This window comes from Lupinus angustifolius, chromosome LG11, assembly GCF_001865875.1.
Source record: "Lupinus angustifolius cultivar Tanjil chromosome LG11, LupAngTanjil_v1.0, whole genome shotgun sequence".
Taxonomy (NCBI): domain Eukaryota; kingdom Viridiplantae; phylum Streptophyta; class Magnoliopsida; order Fabales; family Fabaceae; genus Lupinus; species Lupinus angustifolius.
The window spans coordinates 5,429,440-5,447,377 of NC_032019.1; the positions used below are offsets into that span (position 1 = coordinate 5,429,440).

A 17,938-nucleotide genomic window follows, 5' to 3' on the forward strand; every position below is an offset into this window, starting at 1 on the left:
GTATATAAATAACAAAAATATTTTATAGCTTAGTGATTCTTGGTTTACATAGTAACTTAGAGGTTTATGGTTAAATACCCTACCAACTGTTTTTTATTTTTTATAACTTTGACATATATTATTTGTACAAAAATTCTAATACACTATAGTTAGATTGCATTATATACATTTTTATTTATTACAATGTATAAAATTCGGTAATAAATATAATACAATCTAACAATTATTTAGCATGTAAACCAATAACCACTAGGCTAAAACACATTTTTGTTATTTATATACAATGAAAATTGTGTTTAAGGCACATGACTTCTAAAAAAAGTGAAAGTCGTGGATGAGAAACATAACTTCAATGAAGAAGAGAAAATGTCTCAGAGAAGTCAAATTCCTAATCTACAACTTTCCCAAAATCGTGGATTTCTTTCACAAATTCTTTAAAAACTACATTACTTTCATACATACTTTGAAACATATACCAAATATGTGATAGTGTAATTTAACTACACTATTCACATAAATTTTCGGTGAAGGCACAGTATGAGTATATGACAGAGAATTGGTGCTACCGCCAAAACTTTTCAGGATTCGCGCTTTTCTGTAACAGAATATCGGCGCCTCCCTCTTTCTATCTTCACTGCCAAATGCTCAAATCGCTCGCACTCCTCAATTCCTGGAACTTTTTTTTATAATAAATAAATAACCACAAAGAAGCCCGTTACAAATAAATAAATAGAACTATTTTTGCGTCATCAAACTGAAACTGTTCATACGTCACACATAAATAAATTAAAGCTTCTATTATATTAAATTATTATAAAAACGAATTCAACTTTTTCTAAAAAAATAAAATATAACTGAACACGGGTTTTAGATTTTTTTCATTAAAAAGCGTATTAAAAAAGCAATCATTTATTTTTTATTAATTATTTTCTATATTAAAAAAATCAACTAAGTTCCAAACACATCTATAATATTTTGTGCTATCACAGACACATATAAAAGGCTTTTCCTTTTTTTTTGTTTTCTTATAGCCCAATTCAAATTGCTCCTTTCTCATAAAAATTCTCACTCCGTTTTTTCGTCTTCCTTTTCTTGTTCATCGTTCCGGAGATCGAAATCATATTTTCAATCTCTGTTTGATTCTTTTCCTTCTTCTTAATTTTCCCCCTACATTGGCAAAAGAGAAAAATCACTAAATTTCTTTAATTTTCAACCGTTACTTCCATCATTGTTCGATTTTGGGTTTTTGTTTCGAAATTCAACGTGGTTCGTTTTGATTTCTTGGTTCGCAAAACAGTGCGGGGTTCAAACGTTGTGGTAGAATATAGCAAATACCTTGAAGGTTCGGTCGTTAATTATTCAATTCGTATGGGCTCCGATTTGAAATTAGGGTTTTAAGGTGATTCCTTTGAGGAATAATCGTAGTATTGGGATGGTTACAACATGATATTTAATCGGACAAGGACAATTGAAATGCCAAAATTGAAACGTTGTGATCTGGAGGGGGCGAACTGTGAAGGGCGTGAATCTTCAGCGATTCAGAAGAAGCGTAAGGGGAATGGGTTTTACTCTTTAGTTAAGCCATGTGATTCTGAGGATTTCAGTAGCAGTTCTGGCTCTTGGTGCAGTGAAGGGTCCTATTGGGATGGTAGTGGTAGTGGTGCTGAGGTTCAGTCCAATTCAAACTCAATTTTGAAGCAGTTCCATGATAAAACAGCTACTCGACCTCCATTGCTGCGGTCTTCGCGTGGCCGTGTTCAGACGCTGCCGTCAAGGTTCAGTGACTCGGTTCTTGATACGTGGAAGGATCAAGGAAATCAAATGGAGGACAGAGATTACAGCTATGAAGATGGTAATAACAAGAGTTTAGCGGAAGATAGGGTGAGTATTAGTGACTGGGATAACTATGGTTTGAAAAATTATCAATGTTGTTCTGGAGTGAAGGTTAGAATGGAAATAGATGATGAAAGGGAGCATGCTGATTCGTCTAGTATCGGTAAAAAGAGTAATACATCTGTACTTAGTTTTGAGGCTGTTGATCAAGCCCCTAATGTGAAAGTTGGAAAGGGGAAAGAGATTTACAAACCAGAGGATTTTGCATTAGGTGATGTGATTTGGGCGAAATGTGGGAAGAGATATCCGGCCTGGCCTGCTGTAGTGATTGATCCTCTCTCACAGGCTCCCAAATCCGTGCTCAGCTGTTGTGTTCCTGGTGCACTTTGTGTCATGTTTTTCGGTTATTCGAAAAATGGAAAGCGAAGGGTAAACTTCTCCTCTAATTTTATATAGGGTCAGTAAATTTTAGTTATTAATTATGGGTTTTGGTGTTGAGATCTGAGTTAACGATGATGATGGGCAGGATTATGCGTGGGTAAAGCAGGGAATGATGTTCCCATTCTTGAAATTCATGGACAGGTTTGTAGTCACTTGAATGATGTTGGCTGAAGTTATTTCTATAAGAATGTTGGACATTTACTTATTACAAATTTATCTTCATTCAGATTTCAGGGGCAGACCCAGTTGTACAAGAGTAAACCAAGTGATTTTCGAATGGCATTGGAGGAGGCAATGTTGGCACAAGATGGCCTTCTGGACTCACAATTGGGAGTAGAGGAAGTAACTAATGTAAAAGTTCATTCAGGTGGACTTAAACAGGCCACGGGTTCATATTTTGATCATGAATGTTACTACCAGGGTCAGGTGAGATTAGTTTTTTCACTTAGTGCTTTATGCCCATCATGACTACAGGAGAGCATGTATAAGAGTCCTTTTTTAGAAGAGAAGCTTTTAGTCATGTTTAGTTGTTTAGTTATACGAGTGCCTATGATAAGTACTCTTTAGTTAAAGATCGCAACTATAAAACAAAACTAGGAGTGCTAACAAAGGAAAACTAACTAGTGCACAAGAGATGAGAATAATATGGTGAATTGCTGAACATGAGCCTTAAGCTGTCATCTTGATAGTTAGTTTGTTGCTTTGTTCTGTAGGGATAGTTACTCTGAAAATCTTAGTTTGATAGTAGTTGACTGTATAGATATGGCTATCTCTCTTGTATAGAGTATGGTTATTTGTATAACTTCATTCAAGTGCATATATTATGCAGGGTGCAAGATCTTGTGCTGGCTGTGGTTTGATGTCACCATGCAAAACAATGAAGAAGCTTAAGGATTCAAGTTGTGAACCTCAATTTTATTGCAAACATTGTGCAAAGGTTATGCAGAATGGCTCACTTAGAATGCTTTCAAAAGTTTCACTAAATAATTTTATAGCAGAATTTGATTTTCAAAATATATTTTTCTGTTCCACAGTTACGAAAATCAAAACAATATTGTGGCATTTGCAAAAGGATATGGCACCATTCAGATGGTGGGAATTGGGTGAGATTCTGTTTTGTCAATCAGGTCTTTGTTCTTTAATTTAATTTGTGTCTGTTTCTGTCAACTCAATAATTTTATACCTTTTGGTGATGGACTCTTCGAACCAGGTATGCTGTGATGGTTGTAACGTCTGGGTGCATGCTGAATGTGCAAAAATTTCCAGCAAACTTTTCAAGGTGCCATATCGTGATTAATATGTCAATGTCACCATGCTCGTCTCTTTTTCCCTAGTTCACAGTGACTGAAGATAAATGACTGGGGTTTGCTTGCAGGATTTGGAAAATACAGATTACTATTGCCCAGATTGCAAGGGAAAAATCAAACATGAATCACCGGTACCGCAGACATATAAGTCAGAAATCAAGTAAGTAGTAATTTTGGTTGCTTTCTTTTTCCTTCTAATTAGTGGTAATCATCATTTTTCTGAGTATTTGATTCCTGTAATCTGACATATTTTGAGACAGATCAATAAAGAGTTGTCAAAAATCTGTGATACCTGAGAAGGTAATGGTGGTGTGCAATGGCATGGAAGGAACTTACATCCCAAAACTTCATTTGTAAGCCTTAAACACTTTTTTTTTATTCTTCATATTATGATATTTATAATCTGATTAAATGTCTTTACTTCCTACCTTTCGTACAAAGATTTTTTTTATTCTCTCTTGTCTTAAATTCACAATTCTGGATATGCTCTCTCTCCATTGTTATCTTTTGCCACATTTGAATTTACCAAGATTATTTGTGCATGATCCTTTTTCCGATAATTAATGCATATATTTTGTATTTATGCTTTTTTTAGTTGACAAAATACTGTCATTTATCCAATACTATCTTTGAAAGGAAACTACATTCAATCTAGATTTGTTTATCAATCTGAATAGGTTGAAAAATCAATAGCAGAAAAAACGGTTCCTTTTCTGACTTCTGAGAAAACCTTAATTGAATGCAAATTATGTTGGATTCTAGAAGGTTTCATTGAACTGCTTGTGATTTGCATTTTCTTGCAGGGTTATGTGCAACTGTGGCTCTTGTGGTTCACGGAAGCAGACACTGAGCGAATGGGAAAAGCATACAGGTTGCAGAGCCAAAAAATGGAAGAATAGTGTGAAATTAAAAAGCACAATGCTACCACTTGAAAAATGGGTTTGTATCCATTCTTGCTAATTGCTATATTAGAGGCATGCCAAACCTTTCTGTTGGGTTTGTGTTGTTTGTTTTTGAATTAATGGTTTTTGAAGTATGAGTTCTATCACTGGATTTATTGAGTATTGCCTACATCATCTTTATTTCCGAACGTCTCCCACGTGTGTAGTTTATATTATTGTGCCTTTCTTTTTTAAAAAAATAATTTGTTTTGCTTCTATCACAATTTTTTGACTTAATATATAATACTTCAGATCACAGAACACATTTCACAAGATGGAGTTCCCCCCTTGCAGCTAGATCAGCAGCAGGTGCTTGCCTTTTTGCAAGGTAAATGTTCACAGACATGCGTTTAATTAAATATATCTTGAAAAGAGGAGTTTTTTAATTGCTTTTTGTACCTTATTTGTCACAGAGAAGTATGAGCCAGTTCATGCAAAATGGACAACAGAAAGATGTGCCATTTGCAGATGGGTTGAAGATTGGGAAGACAACAAAATGATTATCTGTAACAGGTTTTTCATTTTCGTTCATGATCTTCATTTAGTTATTGTGGATTTTTACAGTTTTTTCAAATATACATTGCTTTAATTGTAGAATTGTCAATTAATATCTGTTCACTTCTTTATTGTTCAGGTGCCAAATAGCAGTCCACCAAGAATGCTATGGGGCAAAGAATGTTCAGGGTTTTGCTTCTTGGGTTTGTAGAGTATGTGAAACTCCTGATGTTGAAAGAGAGTGTTGCCTCTGCCCAGTTAAAGGCATGTCACAATTGTATTTTTGGGCAGTCTAAACTCTGTTCTTATTTTTATGTCCTTGGCTGTTAAGTTATTTATTGAAGTAGTAACTGTGGATCCAGCACTCTAATTCTGTGCTGTGAAAGAAGGCCTTTTCATTCATATCAGTAGTTGAGTATCTTTGTAATATTCAAAAAGTTTGCTATACTTTTGTTCATCACCGATCTCTAATACAATCAGTCCCCCCTTTTCATAGTGAATGATAATGCTCTCGTAAAACTCGAGTAAATGTAATTGTAACTATGTAGAAGTCTTAATTTTGTGAATTTGCTGTTTTCACATGCCATTGTTCTTCCCTCTCCTTGCATTTATATCCATGGTCAGTACTGTCTTTGGTGTTAATTTGTTTAATACTAAATGGGGAAAATGCTTTGCAGGTGGTGCTTTAAAGCCAACTGATGTTGAGATGCTATGGGTTCATGTTACTTGTGCTTGGTTTAAACCCGAGGTTGTTTTCCAAAACCATGAGACCATGGAACCTGCCTTAGGAATCCTTAGAATTCCTCCAAATACCTTTGTCAAGGTAAAATGCTGGGTCATTTGCTTTCTGTTATAATATCACCCAGAACGCGTCCTTTGTCATTCTACTTATATTTGGCTGAAAAGCCAGAATGCACCATGATGCACTTGGGGTATAATTTAGGGGCTTTCTATATTAAACTCAATACAAAATGCAATTATTTGTGTATGATTATTCCTGAACATAAAACTCAGTCTTTCAAGATACTTTCTGCTCAAAAGTAATTCTTCACTAATTATCAAACATGCAGTATATAATCTTCCACCATCAATCATGATGTTTTTATGTCATCACTTTGCTCCTTCTTTTTTCTATTTTTCGATATGTTAGTGTGGCTATACTCATTAACCTGACTAATTATTTATTGTCCATGTGAATGCAGACTTGCGTGATCTGTAAACAAAGCCATGGTTCCTGTGCAAGTTGTGTCAAGTGTGCTACTCATTTTCATGTGATATGTGCTGCAAGAGCAGGATATAGCATGGAAGTAAGTTTGATGTTCCTTTTAATAGGAATAGGTTTATGTGAAAACTGTTATAATTTCTTCCTTTTCTCTTTCTTTTGGAGGGTGGATGCATCCTTTATGCTTTAATCATGTATAAACAACTATGGTGGCAGTTTGATTTAATTATGATAGTTGCGAGGGCTAGGAAGATATGTTAATATTCTTTAAAATTTACAGTTGCATTCAATGGAAAAGAATGGGAGTCAAATAATAAAGAAGCTAATATACTGTGCAGTTCACAGGTTTGAGCTCTGGTGATTTAGTTGTATTTATTTTATCTATTTTTTAAGTCATGTGTTTTTTATACTAATTCCATTTTAGACTCCCAAATCCAGATTCAGTACTGGTTATGCATACACCCATGGGGGTTTTCTCTCCCAGGACTTCATTTCAAAATCACAAGGGATGCTTAAGGGGATCAAGGCTGGTTTCATCAAAGAATGCTGACCTTAATGAATTTCCAATCTCTGAAAGTGAATTGGTTGAGGAACTGTCCACTGCCCGATGTCGTGTGTACCGAAGGTCTCCTAATAAGGTGATGATTTTAAACATTATTATGGCCATAGTAGTATATTAACTTTTGTCAATGAACATGATTTATGATAGAGCATTATGACATCGTTTGATCCATGTAGTTGACCCTATCTAGTGGGATAAAGGTTTAGTTGTTGTTGTTGTAGTAGTAGCATATTAACTTCTGCACTATTTTGTTCTTATCTGGCTTGGTTTTATATATAGCCAATCCCACTTTGGGCATAAAGCGTCTGTAGGTGGCTTTTTAAGTTCGCCGTCAAATTTAATCATCCATTTGATCCCTTTAAATATATTTTTCCTATATTGGCAGAGGGCTAATGTGCCAATAATTCACTTGCTGAGGGGACCCAGTCTTCATTCTTTAAGTGCTGTAATTCAATTGAACGACTATAAGGTAATCTTCACTCCTAAGTCCTAACCCCCAAGTGTTGTAAACATGATATATGTTATGCGTCTTGCTTTTGAAATACATAGCCAAGCCTTGCTAAGATGTTATTTCTACTATGTGAAAATAAAAATTAATTTTATATCTTATAACCTTGCTTTGTGATAGAGGGATGAAGATTCAGAAGTATTTACTTTCAAAGAACGTCTTCACCATTTACAGGTAACATCTTTTCATTAGCTACAGTTAATTACTTCATTTCTTATTAGGCTAGTTTTTAAAGAAACTTTAAATCACATCTGTTTTTATTTTTTCCAGTTTACTTAATTAATATTTTGATTTTTCAGAAGAAGGAAAAGCGTATCATTTGCTTTGGAAAATCCGGTATTCATGGATGGGGTCTCTTTGCTCGAAGAGATATACAAGAAGGAGAGATGGTAACTTTCTATGTTCATTTGAGACTCTCAGAAGTGTACCATAAATACCTTATGCATTTTCTTCTGAAGACACTCAATTATTTTGTTATGTTTATCTTCAGGTTGTTGAATATCGTGGTGAGCAGGTTAGGCGTAGTGTTGCTGATATGAGGGAAGCAAAATACCGTTTAGAAGGCAAAGATTGCTATGTGAGTCTCTTGTTTAAGATTTCATTTTCTGGACATCTTTTCTATACTGTTTTTCTTAACATAGTGCAGGTCATTTTATAGTGGACCTGTTTTAGACAAGTTCATGATCGGTGTTAACATTAGAATCCATTTACTCCTGATCTTAACACTAGACAATAAATTATGCAGTTGTTCAAGATCAGCGAGGAAGTGGTAATCGACGCAACTCACAAGGGCAACATTGCACGCTTGATAAACCATTCTGTAAGTTAAAGGATTCTGCTGCAACTTTATGAATCTTGTCTTTGTTTTTGTTATTTTTGGCGTGCCGCAAAGCTGCTTAACACTTTTTATCGCATAAAAGGGGATGGTGGAAGGGATTGAGATGGATATTGTTATCAACTTTGACTTTTATTCTAAATTTAGATTGCAGTAGGCTGCTAGATGTTGTGGTTACTGATATTGTATAAGTTTGAAAAGTCTATGATTGATTTGGTCTTGCATTATCTAGTTTTAAATAAGTGAATACTACAAAAGAGAATACTGATATTATGCCTATCTTGCTGCAGTGCATGCCAAACTGCTATGCTAGGATCGTGACTTTGGGTGATCGGGAGAGCCGGATTGTTCTGATTGCCAAGATTAATGTTTCTGCTGGGGAAGAACTCACGTATGTTGTGTTATGTTTATATTTTTTAACGTATGCTCAGTGATATGGTGGTTGTATTTTGCTTAGGCATGAAATTTTTGATTAGTCTCGATTAATAACTTATTTTTCTCTGATGTTGCAACAGGTATGATTATTTGTTTGATCCAGATGAGCGTGATGAATTGAAGGTCCCCTGCCTTTGCAATGCTCCTAATTGTAAAAAGTTTATGAACTAGGTCACATTTTTTTGTTCCTAGAGCAATAATGAATTGTATTAACCTAACCATAGAGATCAAATTTGTTCATTTGAGCATATATTCTTTTATTGTTTTTAAAATTTTGGCATAATTTGTATATCATTTTGCTATTATACAGTAAATACAAATTTCTTAGTAATGAGATGGAGCCATTTTTGTAACTTGCGACATGGTTTAATATATTGAAATTGTTTACATTTGAATGCAATTTGCTTTAAAGTGCATAGAAGCACAAATATTATTTAGTTTCAGGCTTTGCATGGAAACTCTTACGACCCCGACCTTGTTGTATTTGATAAGGTCCAACATTTAAAAGAAGGAATTGGTGATGGAAATCACAAGAGCTAAGTCCGTTTAATTAGTTTAATTAACAAAATATTTGTTGTGATGGTGCAGATTAATGTAATAGCACCGCATGTTTAGTAGCACTATTTATGAACAAATCAAAGCTGTGAAGAGAATATTTAGAGTTTGCATGTATTGCAGGTTTAAATCTTAGAACTTAGATTCATATATCACATTTGAAGCAACTAATAAATTTGATTTCTTATTATTTTGGATTTTAAAACATTGGTCAAAATCCTCTTCTCTTCATCTTATTGTACTTAATTTATATACAAATAAACTATAAGATGTTTTTTAGGAATTCAAATCGTAGGGTCAATAGGAATAGCATAACATGATATTAATAAAATTTTAATCGTTCAGATTTTAAATTATTTTAATAAAAAATTTAAAAATTATAAATCTTATTTTCTTCATATTCTAATAATTGAGGGGACCTTTAGCGTGACTATTTAACAATGATACATATAGATTACTTACTAACGAAAATAATTAACCGTTGTAAAGATATTTTTGTTATTGGAACCTATTTGATATGGTAGTAATATTGTACTCATATTTATATACAACAACTCTATTCTAATTTTATATAATATTGTATACAATATTCACTTATACGGTTATAATCAAATCTCATATGATGATTACTCAAGATGTTAGATTCTGGCCTATATATTTTTTTTAAATCTATTGTAGTTAACTAATATTTGCTTGAAAATGTAATGAACCGCAACTTTTAGTAGTAAGATTGAGGTATTATAGGTAAAAAATTGAACAGTTCATAGCTAAAAAATTTATTGTATCATTTTGCATTCATTTCATAAGTGTTAATCAGAATTATATACTAAGCTTTCTTTTTTAGATATAATAATATCTGCATAAAGAGTGGAATAAGTTTAGTGAGCCAATCTGTTTAATTTAAAATATAATTAGTTTAGGTAAGCTATCATACAAGTCAATCCGAAACAAGACCCAGCTCAAATTCATTTTATAATAAATGATAACATTAATAATAAACTACTTGATTTATTGTTGTTTTTAATTTAGATTAGTTGATTATTTGAAATGGAAGCTCTTGGCGCGCATATATAAAGTGGTGAACTCACGTTGAGTTTCATAGTAGTTCATTTCACAGCTTCAGAATTCAAATTTCTGAGGCAGCATGGGGAAGTCACTTCACAAAGCTACTTCCTCCGCCGGAGACAATCCTCCGGGAAAGAGAATCCGCCGGAGCAAGGCCATCTGCTCCTGCAACTCTCCTCGTCCTCCCTTCCTCTCTGCTCATTCCACTTTCTCATGGTTCTCTCTCTTAACTTTCAAACTCGATTAGGATTCCAACAACTTCGATCATTATATATATGAATGATGCTTTTAAATTTGATCCGGTCCTGTGCTTTGTATACAATTATAGTTACAGATCATAGCTCGGTTTGAATTATCGTTTTGATATGATGCTGTTTCTGATTTTTGAAGTTTTCTCTATTTGATTCAGTTAATTTTGATATTTCTCTCTGATTTGTTTGTTTATAGAAGGAATAACTTGAATTGCTCTTTGTTTGGAGACTCTTACCAAATCATGTGTGTCATCTATGTGTTTAGTTTGATATCTCTGTTTTTGTATTTTTGAATATGCGTTCCAGCGTTCGTCAACGATCATCTATGGTTTCTGCTTATCGATGAATTTCGAACATAATTTTGGATAAGTAGCTCAAAATTTGAGGTCTCCGTTTTCGGAATTTTAGAAATGCATTTGAATGTGATCTTAGACTATTTTTGCTTGTCGATGAACTTCGAATATGATTCTCGGTAACTAGTTCAAAATTTGGATTGCTCGTTCGCTCAATCATGTTTTGAGAGATTTTTTTGACGGAAGAGAAAATCAGAAAGCTGTCTCTGTTTCATCTTTAGGTCCATTGTGGTTCCCGCCATTTCAAATTGAACTACACAATATTTTCATGGATGAAGATCACTTGTCCCACATGGTGTCCCATTCCATGTCAACCAGAATGTTTTATTTTATTGCTTTTAAATTTTTTATTTTATCCATATATTAATATGTGATTGGTTCGAGATAGAGAATGAGACATCATTGAGGACAAGGGATCCCATCCCATTTTCATTACTCTTCCAATTATGTTCTGTGTTCAGTGTTCTGACGAGTTTTGTTTCTCTGTTTTTATATAGAAATGATTAAAAATGTCCAAATCGTCCTATAGCTTTTATTAAATGTTGAAGACATTAATATATGCATCTTTGTATTTTCCTTTTCATTTATAGCTACAAATGTTGAAAAGAATCAAATCGTCGTTTTCAGTAGGTTTTGTCTGTATATTTTGGTCACTTAATTATTTATTTTAATTTTTTGTCTGAACAATGTGGAAATGTGAATTGTAGGTATGAAGAGGATATGTGGACAGAGATTGCTAAGTTTCTGGATGGAAAATCTTTGGTGATGCTGGCAGCCACAAACCGATGGTTCCGCCGCGCTATCATGGAAGACACTATATGGAAATTCGTGTGCCTCCGTGATCTTCAGGTCCCACCCTCACCTTGCGTGGCATTCAAGTGGAGCAAGCTCTACACTTCAGCCTTCGGTAATAATAATTCTATTTTAGAGCTAGGTTTTTCTATTTATTTAGAAAATGAAAAAACTTACGTAAAAGTTAAGATTAATTAATAATGTATGAATAAATATAACATGTAACGAGTTGCAAAGATTATTAGGATGATACAACATTTACCTATGGTAATTATACTACGTGTGTGTATATAAGAATTAAGATTGGCAAAACCTACCATGCATTGGCACCGTCTGATTTACTTCGATTTTGTAATGAAACCTCAGATGGGAGCCACTCCTACATGTTCCGCCAGCAGGAGAAACACATCGGTGAGTTGGTTCTTTGGTAACATACATCATTCCTAAACAGCAGTAAATTAGATGCTTGAACTCGATGGAATTTTTTTATTTATTGTATGAGTTATATTATTTTTAAATCAAATAGTGAATATTATATTTGATATAGTATATATTTACTTTCATCTCTTACTTATTTTTACTTTTTTATATATACATTTTTAAAATAACAAAGAAAAATACATTATTAATATATTGTTGTCAACATTTTCTTGTAGATACTTTTTTTCCTACTGTATTGGTAGGGATACTGACAATATATTTGAAATTTGAAATAAATTTTTAGGTTGCACATACAAGAAATTCTCTAATAATATTATATTTATTAATATTGGAGGCTTACGTGCTTGCCAGATGATGGTTTGAGAATGAAAGAAAGGTGGTGATGGTGGCGAAATTGAAGGGAAATGGGACAGGGGTGGCCTTTCATATGATTATGTATAAGAGGATGAGGTTAAAGGTTAGGAGTGAACAAAACAAAGCCTTTTTGGAACATGTTGAAAGAGACCAAGGGCTAATGTGGGAGTAACTAAAGTCGAGGAACTAAAACAAGAGAAAAAGTTGATGGTGAAGTTGAGAAAATAAATTAATTTAAGACTGTTTTCTGTATTTTATGCTATGAAAATTTTGAATGAATATAAATTGGACACACTGATACTGATACAAAAAGTTTGGTCTGAATATCAATTCCGGACATTCAAATTTAAGCAACACTATCTGGATATTCAAATTTATACGTGTATTGCAAAACTAAAAACTCAAAATGTGTTTCAGCAATATGCGCAAGTACAACGTCGCAGAGTAGGAAAATTATTAATGTTGTAACTATTTTTAACATGTCCTATCAGATTGGATGCGAATTGGCGCTTTTTCTTTTGATTCTTCAGAGGCCATCCTGGCAGAGAGACTGGCCTTTCCTGGGAAGATAAGGACAAAGGAAGCCATGGAAAAGATGTTGCAGTCTCAAGGTTGTTGCATGCTAGAAAATGTTAAGCCTGGAATCTGGATTGCTGGTAATCCCAAGTTAACTTTCACCACAAGGATTATCTTTGAAATGAATTAAGTCAACATATTATCTCTGTGTTTTTAATTATGGTTAAATTTCCAGACCTGCAGCTTGTACGATGCCCTGTTTGTGACCTCAACATGTGCGATGGTAAATTGAATATTATCCTACAAGCTCTGCTATTATGTCATAAATTATATCACTGATTACCAAGTTCTACACAATGGTTTTCCATTACTGCGAGGCTAGATTAAACTTACTTAACAGGTTTCTCTTACTTATTATATAGGAACTATGCAGACATTAGATGCAAGGCATATTGAGCTATTCCTTTGTGAAGACTATCAAAATGGGAGCTGGGAATACGAGCTTGTGGGATCTCATGATGTCAAAAAACGAGCAGATGGGGCTGCTGGTGCCATTTTTGACCCCAAACACCTGGAGGATTCTTCCACAGCTGGTATACCCGTGATACTTTAAACCAACTTCCTTTCTTCTATTACCAATAGTCAGTGACCTTGTCAAATGTCTCCTTGAGAATAAACTACCCATCTAATTTAGTGCAAAAAGAGTTCACCTTCTGTTAATTAGCACAATAGAGCCAGATAACCAGAAATATTTTGAATCTTTGCTTCATAAATAGTTTCAATTAAGAGTGAACTCACAGATAATCCACAAAAAACTTTGAAAAGAGTACTGTTCCTCAGAATGACTGAGGATCATGGCAATAAGTACTTCAGTAACTCACTTAATACCCTTACGGCCTGATCCTTTTTTATTGCCAACTCCTGTATACAAGAGAGTAAGTAATGGCATTAACACATACAATTTGTTTCCATTTCCAAACTAATGGCAGCGGTGTTTGATTACAAGTCATGGATTGGGAAACACAATGATTGGCAACCCAAGGCCATGATTGCTTTCCATGCAGTGGCTGTGAACACTAACTTACAAGAAAATGAAGGTAGAATGCTTCCTTCTTTACAGCTTTCATGTTCCTATATCAATCAATGGAATGAATCTCAGCAGTTTCTTATTTAGACTGTCCCTGGCAGTTTCACTGGCTACTTTAGTTAATCTCATTTCTGCATCCTCCATGGATACCAAAGTACTGGTAGTTCAGTTTCATTTGAACTTAATTTCTTTAAATAATCAACGTTCTTTTTTTCATGATTTTCTATTTTTGGATCTACAAGCAGGTCTTCATGTAAAATACCATGCTATGAGGGCAGGAACTGATGGACAGGTTGTTTCCATTAGAATCTCTCAGCAGCTCCTATGATTCATTTCTGACCCATCTTCGAGAGGAGACTACTTTTTCTAGCCTTTAAGATGCTTTGTTGATATTTTTATTAAGACTACCCAAAAACAATTATTGCGCACCCATTCATTAATTTCCGAAAGTGTAGCTTTGGTTTAAGCATTGAAGGATTAGAATTTAGTATAGATACGTCCAAATTACAAAGATCCAAGAAGTACATGTAAATTTCTTCAGATTACGTCATGCGCTCATGCCTGTTATATATCTATATAAGTCAATTACACTATTCCTATATATAATATAGTTTGACTTTCATATTGCTTTTAAAATTGGATGGCGTTTAAGGTATGTTTTCTTCTTCTTATAAACTAGTTCCTCTGTACCACGGATTTGTACGTCTGAAAAGTAATGGCCACCTTTAAGATCATTTTTCCCTTCTTCATCTTTCCTGTCATATATGCTTCACATGATTACCCATCCTCTGTGTGTGGCGACAATGGGATCCTTATTCGTTTCCCTTTTCAACTAGAAGGTGACCAAAATCCTTATTGTGGTTATCCGGGCTTCAAATTAAGTTGTACCAATGAGAACAAAACAGTTCTAAAACTTCCTTACTCGGGAGAATTCTATGTACATGACATAAACTATCTCGAACAACAAATACAAGTCATCGATCCTGATGAATGCCTTCCCAAACGTATTCTAAGTCTCAATTTTTCAGGTTCTCCCTTCACTGCTATTTTTCATCGAAACTACAGCTTCTTAAGCTGTCCATATCAAAACGCAGGGTCACAGTTCATTCCCATTGAGTGCCTTAGCAATTCTACAAATTTTATATCAGCTATTCCTTCAGTGAAGTTGGCCGATTCATTGCCCGAGTCTTGTTATGTTAGTAGAAGTCTTTCAGTTCCAGTTGCAAGGTCAGGACTGCTTGAGGAAACTCTCACATTAACATGGGATAAGCCTGACTGCACAAATTGTGAGTTTCAAGAGCTAATGTGTGGATTTGAGAGCAATAATAGCAGTCAAGTTCTTTGTTTCCCTAACCACCGAACAGGTAAAGATGTTTCAATAAAGTATATTATGATAAGTATACTTTTGTTTAATTTTAAAAATATTTTTGTAGAAAATAATTAAATAAAATATATGTCATAATTTTAGTGGTCGGGTGAAATTAATTAGATACTTTATTCTCTTATTTCAATTACTGTATTAAAAACTAGACAACTTAACATGTTTAAAGGACTAAAAGAAACAAGAATGATAAACTATCTTGGGGATTTCCTTACTTGGACCTATCCATCATAAGTGGCCACATTCTTAGTTGCAAGGAATTACTAGTATAAAATTGTAGTTCAATGGGTTTACCTCGGTTATGACTTATAATAACCATGGGAATATTTCTTGTTTATACCTATTGACTAAAGCATTTGATTTGCATGTTGTCATTAAAGTAATGAAAAAACAATGCAAGATACGTGCCATCACAAAGCCAAAAGTCCAATCCTATTTATCCCCACTTATAATATTATAGCAGATATTGATTGGTTTTCCCGATTCTATGCCCCCTTTGATTATGTAAAATAAGTTGAGAATTTGATTAACTTTAATAATCAAAGTTTAATACGCCTTAGTTTCAAATGTGCAATGTTGGCCAATGCCTGTGGCATGCACTCATGTGGCACAAAACAATTAAAAAGTTGGGGTGGGTGCGCAGCTGCAGAATCCACACCGTTTTGATAAATAGTTAAAAACAACAACCTGTAAATGGTTTCCAAATTGGCCTATGATTCAGAAAACCGTCTTTTTCACTTTAACAGAAATGTTTTCCCTAATTTTGAATACCAAAATCTGATTATTGTTAAAACACCCAACTCCTCGTCTATTATCCAAAGCAGGAATAACGTTGTAGCTAAGTAGTAATCCGATAGAAATCACATGTTCTAAATATTATTTTTTGTTTTAAAAAATTTTTTTAGAATGAAACCGTTGGGAACAGGTGATCTTTATCTATAGTCATTACCTTTAAAGTGAGTTTACACTAATCACTAATATGACTTGATTGCACACAAAAAAATGTTCTAGTTTTAAAAGTTACTTTTATTTTCCTTTTAAAGAGATCAATGTAATTTCAATATTACGTCTCAGAATAAGTGAGTTAATAATAACATAAAACTCAGATGAGATTTATCTAAAATTTGAAACAAAAGAGGTATTAATACAATTAAACTAAACCTTAATTTTAGTCAATATTGCTTCCCCATTATCTTAGGTTGCTTATCTGGCTGAATCATAGTAAATATAGTAGCACCTCTCAACTATCTTGCTTTGCTTCTATTGATGAAGTTTTCTTAATAAACAAGGTCTTTTGTTTGTAGTCCCATTTATCACCCTGCCATAACCATACTAATAATAAAATAAAGGACTCTGATAAGATATAATCTTATATATTTGCTTCAATTTTCAGGCAAATCACAACGTGTACTAGTAACATTGAGAACCATCACATTAACCATAGTAGGACCAGCTGCATTATGTGTTATTGTGATAGTATGCTGCATGAGCTACAAGGACAGAATAGCCAATGCTGCATTACAGAGTTCTGCACAAGCTGCAATAGTACCACATCATGCTGCTAATGCTGGTTCTACGGGTCTGGATGAATCTATCATTGAATCTTATGAGAAGCTAGTACTTGGGGAGAGTCGACGAGTGCCGGGGCCGAATGATGTATCATGCTGGATATGCTTGTCAGAGTATAATAGCAAAGATATAATCAGATGCATTCCTGAATGTAAACATTGTTTTCATGTTGAATGCATTGATAAGTGGCTTCACATGAACACTACATGCCCAGTTTGCCGCAACCCTCCCTCTCCTTCTATTGTTCATGTTATAACCAGTGACCCTTGATTCATGAAGGGAAATGCTTATTACTATCTTTTTTATAGTGATAGAATTAAAGTATATGTTAGGAAACAAGTCTCATATTGCTTACCTCATTGTTTCATAAATGGTTTAAATATCTGTTATGTTACTTCTCTTATTGTCAATTAGTTTTCACATAGAATATTAACAGTATTTATGTGCAACCATTCTTTAGACAAATGCATTGTTGATTTAAGCTAGATCATTGTAGACTTTCTGCATCTATGCATTTCCAAATTGAAAAGTTTTTATATCGGGAATGCATTAAGGTACAGCATGAACCCTGAGTCAAAAGGGTGAAGATCCGACTTCAAAAGTAAAAAAAAAAAAATTAACATTACAATGCTTTTATCCTTTAGATACAAATGCAATGACACTTTTACCCTTACAAGGAAGTGTAAAAGCAACAACTCTGAGAGAAGTCCTCGTGTTAAAATGATTGGAAGGAAGGCAGATTTTCTTAAAAGAGAAATTGAATGTGAACACTCAACAGGTTTAATAACTCTAATTTGTGCAAAAACTTCCTATTTCACTAGGAATCAAACTACAAGTGGTAATAACTATAGAAAGAAATCAAATTTTAACTGCTGCCAACTATTGTTTGAGTTTATGGTTGATACATGGTTGCAATTGTTCTGTATACAAGCTAGACATATGCATGCCATAGTGGCTTATTCTGATACTTAATATTTAAACTCCTTTCAATGTAG

At 33.9% G+C, this 17,938-nt stretch overlaps 3 protein-coding genes across 3 annotated transcripts; all 3 read left to right on the top strand.

The window, feature by feature from the left end:
• On the top strand, window positions 991-8,966 carry LOC109361084 (histone-lysine N-methyltransferase ATX3-like). Its single transcript, XM_019606402.1, has 23 exons — window positions 991-2,262; window positions 2,360-2,415; window positions 2,502-2,700; window positions 3,104-3,211; window positions 3,309-3,377; window positions 3,485-3,553; window positions 3,650-3,741; window positions 3,842-3,934; window positions 4,385-4,520; window positions 4,775-4,850; window positions 4,936-5,035; window positions 5,157-5,281; window positions 5,695-5,840; window positions 6,220-6,324; window positions 6,520-6,584; window positions 6,664-6,877; window positions 7,187-7,270; window positions 7,430-7,483; window positions 7,609-7,698; window positions 7,800-7,886; window positions 8,055-8,129; window positions 8,435-8,535; window positions 8,660-8,966. The coding sequence occupies exons 1-23, from the start codon at window positions 1,444-1,446 to the stop codon at window positions 8,748-8,750; spliced, it is 3,054 nt and encodes a 1,017-aa protein (XP_019461947.1). The 5' UTR covers window positions 991-1,443; the 3' UTR covers window positions 8,751-8,966.
• On the top strand, window positions 10,251-14,574 carry LOC109360101 (probable F-box protein At3g61730). Its single transcript, XM_019604837.1, has 8 exons — window positions 10,251-10,415; window positions 11,511-11,710; window positions 11,962-12,006; window positions 12,882-13,046; window positions 13,142-13,189; window positions 13,329-13,499; window positions 13,896-14,003; window positions 14,239-14,574. The coding sequence occupies exons 1-8, from the start codon at window positions 10,279-10,281 to the stop codon at window positions 14,319-14,321; spliced, it is 957 nt and encodes a 318-aa protein (XP_019460382.1). The 5' UTR covers window positions 10,251-10,278; the 3' UTR covers window positions 14,322-14,574.
• Window positions 14,619-17,516, top strand: LOC109360906 (putative RING-H2 finger protein ATL21A). The gene is made up of 2 exons (XM_019606118.1): window positions 14,619-15,357; window positions 16,768-17,516. Exons 1-2 carry the CDS (start codon window positions 14,709-14,711, stop codon window positions 17,211-17,213), a joined length of 1,095 nt encoding a protein of 364 aa, XP_019461663.1. The 5' UTR covers window positions 14,619-14,708; the 3' UTR covers window positions 17,214-17,516.

Bases quoted from the DNA above. Each gene is read 5' to 3' on its own strand.
- LOC109361084 (XM_019606402.1), top strand. From the start codon at position 1,444: ATGATATTTAATCGGACAAGGACAATTGAAATGCCAAAATTGAAACGT. The intron at 3,378-3,484 runs GTGAGATTCTGT...TCTTCGAACCAG, and splicing joins ATTCAGATGGTGGGAATTGG to GTATGCTGTGATGGTTGTAA. The intron at 7,271-7,429 runs GTAATCTTCACT...GCTTTGTGATAG, and splicing joins TTCAATTGAACGACTATAAG to AGGGATGAAGATTCAGAAGT.
- LOC109360101 (XM_019604837.1), top strand. From the start codon at position 10,279: ATGGGGAAGTCACTTCACAAAGCTACTTCCTCCGCCGGAGACAATCCT. The intron at 12,007-12,881 runs GTGAGTTGGTTC...ATGTCCTATCAG, and splicing joins CCAGCAGGAGAAACACATCG to ATTGGATGCGAATTGGCGCT. The intron at 14,004-14,238 runs GTAGAATGCTTC...ATCTACAAGCAG, and splicing joins TAACTTACAAGAAAATGAAG to GTCTTCATGTAAAATACCAT.
- LOC109360906 (XM_019606118.1), top strand. From the start codon at position 14,709: ATGGCCACCTTTAAGATCATTTTTCCCTTCTTCATCTTTCCTGTCATA. The intron at 15,358-16,767 runs GTAAAGATGTTT...TTCAATTTTCAG, and splicing joins TTTCCCTAACCACCGAACAG to GCAAATCACAACGTGTACTA.